Here is an 18,314-nt window from a genome sequence, read left to right on the forward strand (position 1 = left end):
TCAACCAGCTGAAAGAATATTGTTCAACGGAGAGAACCATGCAGCTACTGAAAAGCAGTAATTCAACAGCCATATTGTCACCTAGGGGTTTATTTACTAAAGCTGGAGAGTCCAAAATCAGACTCCCTTCTGCATGGAAACCAATCAAATTCTAACCTCAGCTTGTTCATTGAAGCTTTGGCAAGGAAACCTGGAAGCTGATTGGTTTCTATGCAGAAGGGAGTCTGATTTTGGACTCTCCAGCTTTAGTAAATAAACCCCCTAATGTCTAACCACACAGTTTACACCTGTCTCGGGAGGCTGTTTATTGTCACAGGGGGGACCCTGCAGCTGTATAAAAATATTAACATTTTAAATGCTTTGTTTTTGCATGCAATAAAATTATTTATCCAGTAATTACAGACAACATATGAAATCCATTAGTGAGCTACTAATGCATTCCAGTACACTCCAGCAATTCCAAAACAAAACATTTCACTCAATATATATTAATATGCATGCATCCACAGCGCACATACAGTACCACCTTGCAAATTAAAGGTTTGCACTGTTTTATATTTGAATACTTTTATTTATCAAAAGAAACGTACAGATCAACAAGACCCACGAATGTGGACGTAAAAAATTCCAAACAATAAGCAGTTGCGAAAATAAATTACACGATCATGAGATACAGGGATGAAAAAAAAAAAATCAGACTGAGCAACTAAATACTAGACCTAACAATCCCTCCGCTGCAGTCTACAGACCAAGAGGATAAATCGCAACAGTGAACAGGAATCTGGTATATAGTGCTCTTTGAGAAGCAGAGAACTATTAGGCATATTCAACCTGTAGTCAGACACCAGAATATACTACAGCAGAGTGGTATGTCGGAATCAAAAGATGTAGAAAAAAAAATAATGAAGAAGAAAAAGGAAGAGGGAGAGCATAAGAGGAAGAGTAAAGTAAAGGATGGTCAGCCATGAACCCATTAAGGGATGAAGAGGTATCAAATCCATGGATCCAAAGTACTGTCGAATTTTGAGGCATTATTATTAAGAATACAAGTGAGCTTGTCGTTAATCTTGATCCAATTAAGTTTATTTTTGATATAATCAAGAGGTATCACCAATCGCTTCCAATATTTAGCCATCTTAATTCTTGAAGCCAGGAGAATGTAAAGAATCAGTTTGACCAATTTCTTGGGGATACCTGAGGGCAATTTCTGAATAAGGGCCACCTCTGGCCCTTACTCCTGTTACTGAGTAAAGAAGATTGAATATGGGGATCCAAAATCTAGTTACCACAGGACATTGCCACCAAGAATGACACATAGTGCCCTCCCGCCTACAGTGCCGAAAACAGGAAGGTGACGTGGTAGAGTATATTTTAGCAAGGCATTGAGGGACCAGATACCAACATAGGAGCGTTTTATAATTAGATTCCATAAGTGTTGTATTAACAGAAATTTTGGACAAAGCGTAAGCCGTATCCTGCCAATCACTTAGTTCTAGGAAAGATATTTAAATCCCTTTCCCACTGAATCATGTAAAGAAGCTTAGATTTTGGATCAATAAGTGAGGTATATATAGTAGATAAGCGACCTTTCAACATACCAGAAGCTCAACAAGAAACTTCGAGAGAGATAAGTGTTAAGAGTTCCGTCAATAATTTAAGTTTGGATTGGATAAAGGACACAATTTGATTATATTGAAAGATTTCACTAAGAGGTAATTGGTGCTTATCTCAAAAATATTGAGAAAAGTATGGGCGATCCCCATCTAAATAATTCCCAATACATAGAAAGCCCGTATTGATCCACCACTGAAATAAAGATGGCACAAGCCCAGGTACAAATTCAGGATTACAAAAAACTGGAGCTAAGGGGGTATGGGGGGGGGGGGGGGGGATAAGGATTTATGGATGCGCAGCCTATACCATACTGCTAAAAAAATATGACAATGTAGGGCATAAAATGGGAGGACGCAATAAATTGGGAAGCCACATAAGAGAGCCAATAGTAAGAGAGTTGCATTATCTGGGCCACATGAAAATAGGCCAAGAGGTTGGGAAGTCCCAAACCGCCATGTTTTTTCTGGAAATACAGAGTTGAATTATGAATCCGGGGGTGTTTATTACCCCGCACAAATCGAGAGATTTCTGATTGTAAGCGCAATATTTCTACCTGGGGACCGTAATTGGTAATGCCCAGCTACGCAGATCTTCCTTGAGTCGTTTAAAAAGCGGGGGATAATTGGCATGATATAATGTCGTAATAGAGTGTGTAAGATAGATCCCTAGATCAGGAAGAAAGCGGGTAGCCCACTGAAAATCAAAGTTGTCCCGAAGGTTCTGTACCTCCGAACAGGATAAAGTAATATTGAGAGCAGTTTTAGAAGAATTTAAAGTAAGTCCCGAAACCAGAGAAAATTGATGAAGTAAAGTCAACAAAATTGGGCAAAGACGTTTGGGGGTTGGAAACACACATAAGAACACCATCAGCAAACAGGGCACATTTGTACTCTTGTCGGCCACATTGGATACCCGTGATATCAGGGTGGAAATGAATAGCAAGGGGTTCTATTGGCAGCGCAAAAAGTAAGGGGGAGAGTGGACAACCTTGTCTAGTACCCAATCTGATAAGAAGAGGAGACAATTTATACCTGCGAATAAAAACCTAAGCCGAGGGATTACAATATAAAGCTCGTAAAAGGGAAATAAATGTGGAGCCAAAACCCAAAAGGCGCCCAACGTTTGAAATAAGTAATCCCATGTCAAACTATCAAACACCTTGTGAAGATCCAGAGATAGCAGCATTATTACCCTTGGTAGGGAATTATCCCAGTTAGATTTCACTGCAGATATTAATGCTAAAGTTTGAGGGATCTGGTCAAGTGTTTGACATCCTCGAATAAACCCCGATTGGTCATCATGAATGTAGTTTGCCAGAAACGTATTGAGGTGCAAGGCCAAAACCTTAGTAAATAACTTTAGGTCGCAACTGATCAAAAAATAGGGCGGCAGTGGTATCATTGTTAGGCTTCGGAATTACACGAATATATGCTCTATTCTCATCAGGTGGCACTACACCCCCATTCCGTACATGATTGAAGTAAAGAGCCACATGTGGAACCAAAAGATCTGAAAAGGTTTTATAAGTATGAGGAAGCCAATCAGGTCCTGGTGATTTATGGAGAGCTAAAGTTTTAACAGCTTTCTGGATTTCCTCACAACTGTTAGGTTGGTCCATTTGGTCTCTATGAGCCTCCTGGAGGGATGGAAGAGTCAAAGATGTAAAAAATGATTAATAGACGGGGAGGCTTTGTCAGGTTTGCACTGTTTTACCTTGCCTTTCTGCTCTCTGCAACTCCAAATCACATTCAAAGGGCAGGATAGAATATCATGGGTTGACCCCCTCGTGTTTTGTTTTATTACTGTATTGTCTCATGTTCTGTCCCCCACTATAATGTACAGCGATGAGCAAACCTTTTAGCGCTATATAAATACTGTATAATAATATAATAATAATAAATTATGGGTTGCTGGGAGAAACATTTTGACACTACCATTCATTTTCCATAAGGAAAGAGGGTGTTCCAGCATCACAAGCAGCACCAGCTGTATAAAAAATATCTTATTTTAGTGAAGCTTTGGGGAAAATTAGTGCAATTGCACAGTCTATTTGCCTTCAGTAAACCTCGCAGATGCAGAAATCAAACTATCCTTTAAGACTACTTGAGATAGCAGATATGGCCCCTTGGGAGGAGGCCAGGGATCGTCTTCTAGAAGTTTGAGTAAGTCTGTGTGCCAGGTTCTTCTGAGCCAGTTCGATGCAAGTAGAATCACCATTTTCCCTCTTGCTCTATTTTGTAGATCAGTTGAGTCAGAATTCGTAGTGGAGGGAAGGCATAAATTAGCCTGAACTGAGACCAGGGGATAATTAGAACACCCAAGGTCAGAGATAGAGGTCCCTGGTTCTGGCAACAAACATAGATAGCTTGTTGTTGTATTTGGAGGCTAGGATGTCCACATCTGGAGTCCCCCATCTTTGGCATATTAGATTGAGATAATTCGCCCACCAGTTGTCCACTCCTGGGATGTGGACTGCAGAAATCGCTGGGCAATTAATTTCTGTCCATGAGAGAATCTGGTTGGTTTCCTTTAAGGCAACTAGGCTCCTCCTGCCCTCTTAATGGTTGATATATGCAATTGGGGTGGCATTGTCTGACTACATCAAAATTTGGGGGATCCAGTGCTAGAGGGACAATTTGATTGCTTGGAGCTCCAAAATGCTGATGTGGAGTTTTGTTGCCTCTCTTGATTATGTTCCCTGAGCCATCAAGGATTGGAAGACTTCTCCTTAGCCTGGCAGACTTGTGTTTGTTGTAAGAACTTTCTAACTTAGGGAATGAAAGATTTTCCCAAAGTTGCAGCTGAAGTGGTGACCCACCAGGACAATGAAGAGCTTTTTGGGCTGGATAGGAGCATGGGTAAGTACAAGGAAAGATCCTGCTTATTCTATGCTTACGAAATGCTTAGTTGGAGCATTCTTCAGTGGAATTGGGTAAATGGAACTGCCTTGAATGAGGCAACCATTAGACCAAGAACTCTCACGGCAAATGTCATTGTGGGATTTCTCTTGAATCTCAGTTGTCGAGCACAAGTTCTTAGTGAAGAGCATTTGTTGAAAACTGATCACTCGGTTAAAAGACCTTGATCACCTCAATGGTCTCTTAGACATTTGCTGAGATGGAAGGGGCAATGGATCCTTCAGAGGAAGGTCTTCTAGAGTGCAGTGCGCAGAAGTCGCCAACTGTCTGCATAGTCAATAGCTAAAAAGCTCCAAACTTCATATGGCCTTTAGATTAGCACAACAGTGCATAGAGAGCTTCATGGAATGGGTTTACATAGCTGAGTAGCTGCATCCAATCCTTACATCAAGTGCAATGCAAAGCATCGGATGCAGTATCTCTGGAGTGATGAATCATGCTTCTCTGTCTGGCAATCCGATGGACCTGCGTGGGTTTGGCGGTTGCCAGGAGAACGGTACTTGCCTGACTGCATTGTCCCAAGTATGAAGTTTGGTGGTGGGGGGGGGATTAGGGTGTGGGGTTGTTTTTCATGGGTTGGGCTTGGCCCCTTGGGTTCCAGTGAAGGGAACTCTTCAGGTGTCAGCATATCAAGACATTCTGGACCATTTCAAGCTCCCAATTTTGTGGGAACAGTTTGGGGATGGCCCCTTCCTGTTCCAACATGAATGCGAACCAGTGCACAAAGCAAGGTCTATAATGACATGGATGAGCGAGTTTGGGGTGGAGGAACTTGACTGGCCTTTACAGAGTCCTGACCTTAACCCGATGAATTAGAGTGAAGACTGCGTGCCAGGCCTTCTCGTCCGACATCAGTGCCTGACCTCACAAATGCTCTTCAGGAAGAATGGTCAAACATTCCCATAGACACACTCCTAAACCTTGTGGACAGCCTTCCCAAAAGAGTTGAAGCCGTTATAGCTACAAAGGGTGGGCCAACTCAATAGCAAACCCCACGGACTAAGAGTGGGATGTCATTAAAGTTCATGTGCATGTAAAGGCAGGCATCCTAATACTTTTGGCAATATAGTTTAGATGCAGAAAATTTTGCTTTTGTCATGTAGGCCACATGTTGCATGCCTGAAATAGAACTAGAATCAGATGCTGAGAGCAGTGTGAGGGATCGTCACTCTGTAGTTGAGTTTTGTGCAGGCCTTCAGCACAGCAAATGTTATGCTGTTGTTTTGAATAGGCTCCTTTTTGCCTGGTCTCCACCATAGCCACAAGTGAATGTATTCCCCTGTGGACTACTCACGGAGTAGAGTGTAAGAGATATGGTAAGCACACCTGGAAGTACATGATAACCCAGGTGTAGATAGTACATTATAAAGGCTGTAGGTAGAAGTGGCATTAAAGTGTGTGACCAATAGCATGATGTAACACCTGTTAATCCACCTGAGACCGAGCTCTGAGTAGTTGAATTTTAGTGCCGAATTTGAAAAGTTTGCACTGTGGTGTGAATACATTGCACACATTGCCCCAATTTTTGCAGTAGTGGTCAGAGATACGGGAAACCCTGTCTAACCTGTCCACAACACTGGACTGCATCTAAAGTCCAGACTTTGCCCCTCACGGTGGGCATACCCCCAAAGGGGTCTTTCAGGACTGGGTTCTATAGTGAGGAACCACAGCCCCGGACCCACATAACACCTTGTGCTTCACACAGGATCCAGTGCCCAGGGTCCAGTTCCCAAGGTTTTACCACGGTCACATTGATCTTGATACATTGTTTCTGAGTAGGCATTAGAAGACAGTAAAGGTTCATTAAAGAATTCTAATAAAATAACAAATTAAAAATAACAAAACAGCAAAGCTGAATCTGTGTTATTTAGAGAGATGCGCCAGGGGGTGAGTCCTCAAAAACTTGCCAGTTTTCAATCACCTAAAGGGATGAGCCTATAATCCATGGTGTATGAATAAATTGCCTGTGTCCTGTACTGTACGATAAAGATATTGAGGTTTTTTTGTTTGTGTTTTCTAGGTCCTTTGCTTTCAGTAAATATACAGCTTTGGAAAAGTGCTATGTGTGAAATATGGAGAAATGATCTGGCAGAAAAAGGGTTAAAGATTAATTTCAACTTTTTTTTTATAAAGTGCAAAGTGTTAGAAGTGAGGGGAAGTCTCAACAGGACCGAGAAACCAATAGAAACTTAACCAGACCTCTAATACATCTCCATGGCAAAACAAAAAACTTTGGACTGGAAGTCCACTTTAGTTTAGTTAATTGATCACATTAAAGTAGATGGTTCAAGTGCTGGGACAGCACTGCAAAACTGAGGCATTTTCAGCCACTCTTTTACATTTTCATGGGCAGCTCCTTTTTCATTTTGCTTTACTTTTCTTCATTTTTTAAATATTTTACAATGAACTTCCAATGCTAGCTTCCTTTATTTCTTAAAATTTTCTCATAAGAAACACAACTCACCTATCAAAAGACCAGCTTGTCTGCATGCCATTGCCATGGCAAAGACTGGAACACGATCTTTGGAACTAGAATGCCGAGTCAGATAGCCAAATATTGAAGCCCCAGCTCCCGCACCAATACCTAAATAGAGGGAAAATAAGTTTGTACCTTCAAACCAAATAAAGATGGAAATACTCTACGGGGTTAATTTACTAAAAGAGAAGTGAAGTTCACTATGTGAAATAAATGCTCACCTAGCTTAGCAAAGAAGGTGTAGCGATGTGCACTTTGGGATTCGTTTACAAATGGTAAGCAAAGCTCACTAAACACAAGGGACCTTTTAATACAGATGTTCAAAAGCACATTATGGCAGCCACCAGTGTTGTATATACACACATACATACTGTACACAACCAGTAAATATGAAGAAAAATTAACTGTGTTAGTGTAGTTTGTAGTTTTCTAACGTGTACAATATCAATGAATTTGTACTAGAATTATGTGAAAAAATTAAATATGACCATGCATGAAATCGATTACCTAAAAAGTGAGAGTATTAAGGTCCAAATCAAGAAGGACATATTTTGCTCATCCCTGGAAACCCAGTTGATATTAGCAGTCCAATAAAAGAAGAGCAAAAAAAAGAAAATGCCACTTTATCATGATCCAAGTTGTCTGGCTATCTCCGAGTCACCAATTTGGACACTTTTTCCAAGTAGTAATGTAGAAATTACTGGAACAACATGACAGCCAGGCTGTTATTAACAAGTGGGGTAAGCAATAGCAGCCCCCATATTTCCCAGTACAGGTTTCCTATATGTACATGGATGAACGGGCCTGCAGGCCACAAAGTTGAACAGTGGAGACACATACAGGCAGTGAGTTTGGCATCAAAGGGCTACCTACTAAAAAGGACATTACCTGCCACCAACCGACTAGCCAGGAGAAACCACTTGGAGATTCCAACAAAGTACATAAAATTACCTATTGAAATAAAATAAATGGGGGACAGTTTGTGTATGTCAACACATAACAGACACAGAAAATAAGAATAGTTTACTACATTTCACCAATGGATAGATCATAAAATACGAAATAACAAAAGTACTTTTGATACACACTAGCTTTTTTAATATATCTGGATTAATCAAGCAAATCTCCATGTAATCTTCCAGCTTTTTTCCTTCACCTGCTGTCCTCTGAGAACCGATATCAGTAAAATATCGTGGCAGTCCTGTTTTCCTGATTACTTTTGCAAAAACAGTCTCTAAAATTCATAAAGAATGGCGTAGACCAGTGGTTCTCAACCTGTGGGTCGTGACCCCTTTGGGGGTCGAACGACCCTTTCACAGGGGTCGCCTAGGACCATCAGGAAAACACATATTTCTGATGCGTAAAGAGCAGCTACTGTGTAGAAAGCAGCTACTGTGTAGAAAGCAGCTAGTGTTGAAAGCAGCAGTATTGGAGGTAAAACTACACTTCATGAATATATAATTACTGGGTAAATAATTTTATGGTTGGGGGTCACCAGAACATGAGGAACTGTATTAAAGGGTCGCGGAATTAGGAAGGTTGAGAACCACTGGCGTAGACACTCATTAGAAATCTGTCCCTCGTGTGTGCAACAAATGGTGCAACTTGTGACAGTTTCATGTAAATGTTGATGAGGTGCATATGCATCTGATGCAGAATTATGCTTCAGACGTTATTTTGTTACTTACACATGTGACAATTTACTGCAACATGGAAGAGTTCCTATTTACTTCCAGTTTTCTTATCAATACAGTAGTATTTCTTAATGAATTTGTCACAGCCATAGAGACAGAAAGTAAAAGCGTCACATGAGAACTTCCTAAATTTGTCACACGTCGAAAATAGCATAAAAACGGTTGTGCGGCTTTTGCGAATTTGGTGCAGAACTTACTAAAACAGCAATAATCCCAGGGAAGCAAATACTGTGGTCATTCACTTCCAGAGCCACTACATATGCTATTATATCAAAGAAAACCTCTCAAGAATTCCTTCAAATGTTCCTTAAAGGATATGTTCACCTTTGGGAACATGTTACATTTTCCACCTTTTTTTAGAGTGGAACATGTAACATGTTCCCATACTCGGAGCCGTGCCCGCCACCCCCCCTCCCTCTGACAGATAGTACGGGGAGACCTTTTCAGATTCAGATTTGAAAACAGGGCAGCCGTGTGGGGCTTCCATGAATTGCTGAACTGCAAGTCCTGGCAATCTTAGCAGCTGTTGGCTTGTAGTTTTCAATGAACTACCACATCGCTTTGCAGTGCCGTGGTAGATCAATCAAGCTTCCTGTCAGAATATCTGCTTGCTCGTACATCCCGTTTGGCAAGCGGATATTCTGACAGGTCTGCATGAGACCTGCATGGCATTAGCAATCTACTGATCGCTGGTGCAATGCTTTCCAGGCTCATTTGGCCAAAAATAATAACTGCACATTTTTATACCTGCAAAAAAATGTGCATTTATTATTTTTGTCCAAAAGGTGAATTATCCTTTAAGGGTGTCCATACACAGTACAATCGCTGTACAATTTCCAATAAATTTACCAAAACTATGTAATGTAAAGACATACCAAAAAATCCATTCAGTTTGTATCCAATATGCAGGTGCTTACATTACATAGTTGCCCAATCAAATTACACAGCCCAAGGTCAGCTTTAGCTGTTATACTGTACACTGTATGTGCGTAGATGAGCCAGAACATTTCAAGGTATGCAAGGATTAGCTCTCTTTTTAATGACAGAAAACATTTTGTTCTCTTCTTTTCCAACAAATAGCACCTCTTTGTACTGTATATACTTTTTGATACCTTGTTGATAGCATTTACTGTTACAAGTAATAAAAAAAAACATATATAGCTGCATCTGCTGATCATTCAGGTTCAACAAACAACACAGAATTTCATTTTTAGCGCTAAAGTAATACATACATTTACTTCCATGTTAGTCGTTGACTTAAATTGTTCCTATGGTGAAAAAACAAATGCTTCCTCATCCCAAAAACCCTATTCCAAATAAATGATGTTTTTTTTAAAAACGAGCCTACAATACTAACGTTTGCTGCTCTGAGCACTCATAAGGGTCAATCATGCTACCATATGCCTAGGACAATATTACTACACTAGGCACTTGGCCTAGTAATTTCAGCTGAAAGGACTGATGTTTCGACAGCACCATCCAACTGGAGATTTTGTCTGAACTGTGACCCTGGCCTTCAGCCAAGATCATGTGACCAAAATCCTAGGCATTGGATTAAACCAGTAATAAAACCCAAACCAAAATATATTATATTGCAGCTTAGCAATCATTTTTATATGGTGGCTGCATTAGTTTTATTCTCTTTGGCTTTTCCCTCTGTTTTCACCTGATCTGGCCAGTAACACACCTCCTGTATTCGTGAGACACAACTCTAGAGGAATGAGCACAGAAGGCACAGCAGGCAGCAGCATTGTCAGTCACGGGTGGGCTAGTGTTAAATGTATTAGCAGATTTAAATACACTAAAACTGATTCCAAACTCCAGCCCACACTTTATAATGAGTTTACAACAAACAGTTTTTTTTCCTTTTGGGATAAAAGTTTTACATGAATAAAAGTTCATTATTTAATCAGCCCTGACAGTGTTAAGTGGTTTGTCTCATTCATGTAAACGGATACATTCTGCTGGAGAGCTTCTGAAAAACAGCAGACTTGTTGGCTGGATCATCAGAGGAAAATAGAAGAAAGCCTAAAAAATGGAAATGAATACAGCCATAACATCTAAAAATCAGTAAGCTGCAATAAAGCAACTTTTCTTTTGGGTTTAATACCGCTTTAAGATTAACTAACCATATCGTTTAACACATAAGCTGTATAAGAAATGTAACCTTATTCTTTATAGTTCAGTCTGTTTAATAACATTTTCCAGCTGTACAAATCATATGTTCCATAAATGTCATGGGTACAAAGAGAACAAAGAACATATAATTGAACAAAAACTAACATCTCCTATATTGGTGCACCAAAATGAAAATTCTGGTGCCAAAAACAAAAATTCAAAATGCACTTGGCTGAAAATCAAAACCAAAACTGAAATGCACAGTTTTTAAAATTGAATATTAAAAAAAAAACCAATATATACCCCAATTTTTTGTAAAATATGAAAGAGGATGTTACGGCAAGTAAATTGGTACCCAACATGTCACGCTTTAAAATTGTGCACGCTCGTGCAATGACGTGAAACTGCGGTACTTAAAAATCTCCATGGGTGACACTTTAAACATTTCTACAGGTTAGCAGTGTAAAGTTACAGAGGAGGTCTAGTGTGAGAATTATTGCTCTTGCTCTGACGTTCGTGGCGATACCTCACGTGAAGGTTTGAACACCGTGTACATATGTGGGCATGCCCTACGTATGCATTCACCACTATGTGCGAGCATGTATTTTTTTCTTATCACAAGAAATGCATGCATCCCTTGTGATAGAAATAATTAGTGACAGGTCCTGTTTATGGAGAGATATGGGGTCAATAAGACCCCGCATCTCTCCTCTACAATGTAAAGCATTAGATCAAAGGAAAAAAAAACAAAAAACAAAACATTGATCTAGTGCTTTAAAAAAAAAAAAAAAAAAGGCCGGAATGGGAAGTGACATCGCTCCGGTCCTCCAAAGGCATAGAGATGAGTGGTGACCAACTTTCCTTTATTCATCTCTATGCCCAGCACCGGGATCGATGATTTCTCGGGTAAGGCTGAGAACTACCGAGCGGCAGCCAGTGCTGGCGAGGGGTGGGTGGCGAAGGGCGGGGTTTTTCAGCACCTGTTTCGGTGCTTTTTCTTCCCATTTTGGCCAACGGCTGAAAGGGGTGTCTTTGGCAGAAACGTTTCAGCCAATGAAATTTCAATGCATCCCTAATCTCCTATGAATAGAAATAAGGATGTGTTACGATAGTGTCGGGACAAATATTTGTTCCTAGAATGCGCCCTCTATGGGCAGGTCAAACATCACATTAGTAGAAGCACCCATCATACAGCATGCACCAGGAATGGAACTTATCAAGGCCTAAAAGGGCTATACATATAATATTAAAAAGGTATAGGTGCTCCTATTCTTTAAAAAAAGTGGGGGGTGCCTCGAAGGCACTACTGCACACTCAATGTCCATTAGGATATAGTCGGCTCAATTCCAACAGAAAGAAAGGTGACATTAGAAAGAGAGGAAAGAAGAGAAAGAAAAGAAAGAGGGGAGGGTTTCCCAGTAGCTAACCTTATTCTTTCAATGACATTGTTGACATTAGTGGGCAAGAAACAAAAGCCATACTACACTGAAAAGGCTAGGTAAATAGTTCACGAGTCCCATGATAAAAGTGTAAAACATAATATGCCTTGCCTGCAATCTCAAAGCAGTTACTCAGTAAGATGACATGCTTGGTTTTGCCTGTCCTGTCTGACCAGTGACCAAACACAGGACCGGATAATAATTCAGTTAGACTGAAGGCAGACAGAACAAGACCCAGGAAGAAAGGTTGTGCATCTAATGTTTGCAGGTACATCCACACAGTGGGCAGGATCACAGCTAGAAGAGAAAAACAAAAACATGAAATCAATTCTTTATACAGTACACTTCCATATAAAAGTTAATAAGTCTCCAAGCAGATGTCATTTTTAATTATCAAAGCAACGTTTGCCATACACTAAACAAAATGTATACATGGGGAATTTACAGGTAAAAAATCAATGAGCATTATGTAACCATGTGCCTAAATGTATATTTGCCCAAAATACAGTTTCTTTTTCACTTGTACCTTTAATGAACAGAATATCTCGGAATATAAAAATGGGATTTTTGTATCCACCATGAAATCCTTATCTTGGAGTTCACTGAAGAACATAGGATTCAGAGACTATTTAGTTATACTTCTGCCTATAGGAGGATTTGGATGCTGGCAAACAAAAAACCCTTCCTCTACCAGCATGCATCAGTTTTGAAGAAGAGCAAAACAAAAACACGATCATAGACACAGTGGGATGTGAACTGAGTCCCTGGATGAACTCCAAGAAAAAAGGATTTTATGATAAGAAAAGCACTGAGATCTGATCCTTCATGGTACTCAGTACTAATTGCGGAGTGCTGCCTAAATGTAGAAAAAGGCAGGTTTCATCCCACAGAATATTATTTTAAAAAGCTTTTTTCCTTGCATTAAAGTTATTAAATTACTTAACCCACAACAGTAAAATCAGTCTGTATATACAGTAAATCATGCTTGTTATACTCACTGTGGAACCGAAGGGGCTAATCCTCTGCATTGTGTAAAAAGGCTGTTTGATCCTTTCTTCTCTGCCCCACCTCTTGTTGAAATGACCACCTGATACAGCCTGAATCCATAGTCACATGCACATGCTCAGTTTGGTGTGTATTGCTAGAGAGGTTTGTTTGTTTTTCTTGGGAGAGTGCATGTGATCAGCGAAGGGCCAATCAGCACTGTCCAGACAGAAAGTCAGGGGTTTCACATCCTCCTAGAGCAGAATGAAAACTCCTCCTACAAGCTTTAACCAGTGCTCTGCTGAAGTCACAAGATATAGTGAATGCAGGGTCCTGGGTTTAGTATCACTTTAAGTGAAGTATGTGTTCCATGTGTGATGGTAGACCTTGCAGGAAGTGAACTTCCTGACTCTTAACTTCATGAAGATCACCAGTTTAGAGAGACTCCAGTCCTAAAAACGTGAGCTCCAACAGCAATGCCGCTAAAGCCAGTGACTGTGAAGCAGGATGGTAAACTGGTCCTTGGGACAGAAGATTCTGATAAACTGACAAAGCCCATGGAGTATCTGTCAGGAGTCTGATAAACTCAGATTGCCACATCTGCCTGGACCAATCCAAACCTAGGAGTATTACTGGTTTCAATCCTGCACAGCAGATGCAGAAGGAGTTTTAGGGGAAGTAAGGTGTACATCAGGATGTACTTATCCCATACAGCCGCCAGAGCATCCACTGGAATAGAATTTCTGTACCTGTAGTCAATCCTATGCAGTTTGTTGTTGAATCTTCAGGCCAGGATGTCCACATCCAGCATCCCCAGCAGGACCTGAAACACCTCTGAGTGCAGGACCCATTCACCCAGGCTCAGGAAGTCTGCCTATCAATTGTCCACTCATGGGAGTTCAAAACGGCAGCTGGTAAAGGCTGGGAGGTAATCTTTAGGCCAAGAGATAATACTGTCTACTTCTCTTGCCATAGAAAGATGTCTAGGTTAATGTTCCGGCATTGTCCTACTGGATCCTGATCAGATGATCCTACACTCAGGATGACCAGCGCTGTATGGACAACCAAATTACACAGAGTCTCTCAGGGTAGCATTCATTGTAGGGATTTTCCAAGAGTTTAGAGGGGCCAATTTACCCATCTCCAAAGCTGGATTCCTGAGCCACCAGGTCAGATGCAACCTAGTCTTCGGTATCAGGCAAATTAGTTTGTCCAAGAATTAACCAATTTGTCCTCCAATGACAGGATGCTGAGTTGTAAAGTTTTAAAGTGGAACAGAGCAAATGGGATTGCCTTGAATGAGGCTTCCATCAGCCTCAGGACTCTCATGCAGAAGCAAAGATCTGGGGGACTCTTGAACTGATTAGTCTACGTCTGGGAGTGAACAGTTTGAAGTTTCTCTTGGGAAACAAGAAATCTTGAACTGTGTCTAGGATAAAACCCGGATACTCCAAGTGATGACTTGGCCTTAACACTGACATTTTAAGATTCAGAATTCAACCAAACCTTTTTAAAGGTCTGAACAGTCGACACCACATTGTTGGTCAGGGCTTATATCGACTGCTCCTTCAACAGAAAGTTATTCATATATTCCACAATGGAGATGCTTTGGGAGGGTAACAAAACAAGCAGAGGGAGAGTAACAAAACAAGCACAGGGGCCAAACTCTTGTTAAACACTGAGGGAGGCAGAACACAGGTTAAATGGCAGGGCCATGAACTGGAAGAGCTGGAGACCACAGCCAAGCATAGGAAGCACTGAAAAAATGGGAACATGCAAGTATGCATGCTTGATGTCCACAGAGACCAAAAAGTCCCCCTGATGGAGGGAAGCTGACAGACTTGGTGGACTGCAGAATTTTAGGGCCTTGAGATTCAAAAATGGGGTGTATACCCCCTTCTGGTCTTGGAACTGTGAATAGCAAAAATGTTGAAGAAAAACTAATGAAACCTTTCTTGGCCATATTTTTTTGGAAACTTGGTTGATAACCCCTTGATCTACAAGACCTGTAAGGACTGCACAGAAACCTGCTGATCAGTGCTTTGCCAAACACTGCCTGCCTTGTGTAGACCTGTCATCCTCGAATGGCCAGTGACGTCGTAGCCCCTCCCCTACGCGTTACACCACGTGACTGCAATCACAACCCCCTGATGAAGCCGCGTGACCAGCGGTGTAATGCGTAGGGGAGGGGCTACGACGTCACTGGCCATTCGAGGACGACAGGTCTACACAAGGCAGGGAGTGTTTGGCATGCTGTTGATGTATTGTTTGGTGATATAAAAGCATTTTTTACACTATTTAAATGTGAGTGCAACTGGTACTTTAATAAAGCACTGTTTTTTAAAATAGATAAAGCACTATTTTTTGGCAATTTTCTTTCCACTGAGGGCACTTGCCAAGGAAAGGAAAGCAGGAGATAAGCAGTATAAGAGGGAGATCCCAGCAGGAATAGGAGACGGGAATCAGCCTGAGAAGGAACCACCACTCTTTATATGGTGCAACAAACATCAGTCCCATTGAGTGGACAAAAAGCGTTATTAGCCTGTTACAGGCTAATCTGGAGGTGAGCGCACATCTTACACTCATTAAGGAAGTCACCTGGAATTACTGATTAGATTTGAATCACTGGGAAAAGTCACAAAATTGTTGGTGATATAAAAGTGTTTTTTACAATATTTAAATGTGAGTGCTACTGATACTTAAATAAAGCACTGTTTTTTAAAAAAGATAAAGCACTATTTTTGGTAATTTTCTTTCCACTGAGGGCACCTGCCAAGGAAAGGAAAGCTGGAGATAAGCAGTATAAGAGTAAGATCCCAGCAGGAGTAGGAGACGGGAAGCAGCCTGAGAGGGACCCACCACTCTTCATATGGTGCAATAAACATCAGTCCCATTGAGTGGACAAAAAGCGTTATTAGCCTGTTACAGGCTAATCTGGAGGTGAGCGCACATCTTATACTCACTAAGGAAGTCACCTGGAATTATTGATTTGATTCACTGGGAAAAGTCACATATATTTTTTTCATTGAAGACTGATCAATTTTTATATATATTATATTTTTTATATTAAATATTTTTTTTTTATGATGAGCACAATGGGATGACATTTTGATTTCATACGATTTTCTGTTTTTCACAAGTTTATTAATATTGATTTTTTTTTATATATTTATTGGAAATTTGTATTGATTTACTATGCTTGATACAGCTAAGCAAGACTTCATGGAGTGCAGTGTCTGGTTAGCCCCACAATTATCTAGTCCAGCAGGTTCTGGGTGTGGCCTCTAAGCTATTGCTGAGGATACGCTTGTCTGGATAGCTGCATACAAAAATCTACTAAAATAGTCTGTAGAAGAATCTTGGGTGAAGCAATGCAGCAGAAATAGTAACATTTTTCTAAGTAAAGAACATGCATCCTGTGATGAACACGGCCGTCCTACCATTGCTCTTTTTACCAACTTGTGACAAAAGACTGGTCTACCTCACACCACACTATCACTTGCAACAATGACACTCTCAGTCACACCCTGCACACAGATTTTCCAGCTAGCGGAACCACAATCTAAGTGCCAACACACAGAGTGGTTGTCACTGGGTTAAGTTAACTAAGCAATTAAATTTTAAAACTGCCACCACCTGCTTTACCAAAAATCAGTTACAGTAAATCTCACAAGATTAGCAATTACAATTATGAAAAATAAACATCTTTATATACACTGTCACCACAGACACATATATTCAGAGGATTATGCTACTGTAGCACTCTTCAAGAGACAGGGATTATTTTAGCTTGCATTAGCGCATTTAGACAGTTTCAGTTCTTCACAAAATATAGTTTAATAATGAAAAGGATAAAGTGGTGCAAATAATGGTGTTATTGGCTCTCATAACTTGACAGATGTTCCTTGGTTGATGGTACACGTGAGCTGTCCACTTTTGGAGCAGTCTCTTTTCCTCTGATATCAAGGGGGTGTTGTCAGAGACCATCTGACCAATTAAGTGGCTGAGGGGTAGCCATGGGGGTGTCACACACAGTTTTATATGAATATTAAAATCTTCCAAAATGTACAGGTTGCATTCTGGAAACTTTGGCATTGAATTTTGTGTCCAGGGATACTAAACACAGGATATCTCAGAAAGGATTCCACCCAGGAGGTATCTGACTGCTATCTTACCTTCTGTATAGTATAGCTTAGTTATGTATGATCTTGATTTGTCTGATATGATAGTCCCAATTCAAATATTTACTAAATTTTGATGTGTCTTGGTCTTGTCTGATTTCATCCATTGTGTGTAGTTGTTAAAATTTTGAGTTGGGCAGGGAATCTCTGAAAAGGCAAGCCTGATCCCCATTTTATGGCACGCTTTGTGTTCCTGGTGCTTTAATTGCTCTACAAACCAAGGGTGACAGAACTGAAAGATTTTGTCAGTTTTACAATAGGTCAGAGGGAAGTGTTAAACTGTAGATTTCTTTATGGTAAGCAGAAATTACCAGACATTCTTCCAGAACTTCAATTAGCTGTTTACAGCCCTGCAAAGGCCTGTGTGCTGGTGTCTCCTGTTCCTAAGTTTAGATAACAGGCTCTTTGAAATGTTATCAAGTTAAGGCTATGGAGTCTATGAATTGAAGGTGAAGGAAGGAGGCATGATCACTGTGCTATGCCTTCTCAGGACATGAAAAAAATGGATGTTGCATACAGCTTTCATGTGTCTAATGTGCATAACTATTACACCTCCATCCACCTAAAACATTAGCAAGAAACTGGGGCATTCTGGGAGTGGGAGGGATCATAGTGGACTGTTCTTTTTGATTGCCAGTGTCCAAATTCTCTTTTAGATGGCAGCATAACCCAATAGTCTCTGAATCCTGTGCTTCTTAATGAACAAGAAATAAAGTGTGTGGCCAACGTATAATATTTTTAAATATATATATATACATACATATACATATACACACACACACACACACACACACACACATATATATATACACATACACACATATATATGTATACACATATTCCTTTTAGTCATTTCATTCATTACTAGAAAGTCTACAGTAAAGTAATAT

General features: G+C 40.4%; 1 protein-coding gene across 1 annotated transcript in view; it reads right to left on the bottom strand.

Moving 5' to 3' along the window:
* LOC149456109 (major facilitator superfamily domain-containing protein 8-like) overlaps positions 1-18,314 on the bottom strand; it is an 85,466-nt gene that overhangs the window by 50,308 nt on the left and 16,844 nt on the right. The window contains exons 3-5 of the mRNA XM_089685501.1: positions 12,371-12,556; positions 7,897-7,959; positions 6,997-7,116 (exon numbers count right to left, since the gene is read on the bottom strand). Of these exons, the coding sequence (XP_089541627.1) occupies positions 6,997-7,116; positions 7,897-7,959; positions 12,371-12,556 (369 nt within the window). The remainder of the gene's footprint in view (positions 1-6,996; positions 7,117-7,896; positions 7,960-12,370; positions 12,557-18,314) is intronic.

Source organism: Staurois parvus, unplaced genomic scaffold (genome assembly GCF_062004578.1).
Source record: "Staurois parvus isolate SC_StPar_1 unplaced genomic scaffold, SC_StPar_1.0 ptg000376l, whole genome shotgun sequence".
NCBI lineage: Eukaryota > Metazoa > Chordata > Amphibia > Anura > Ranidae > Staurois > Staurois parvus.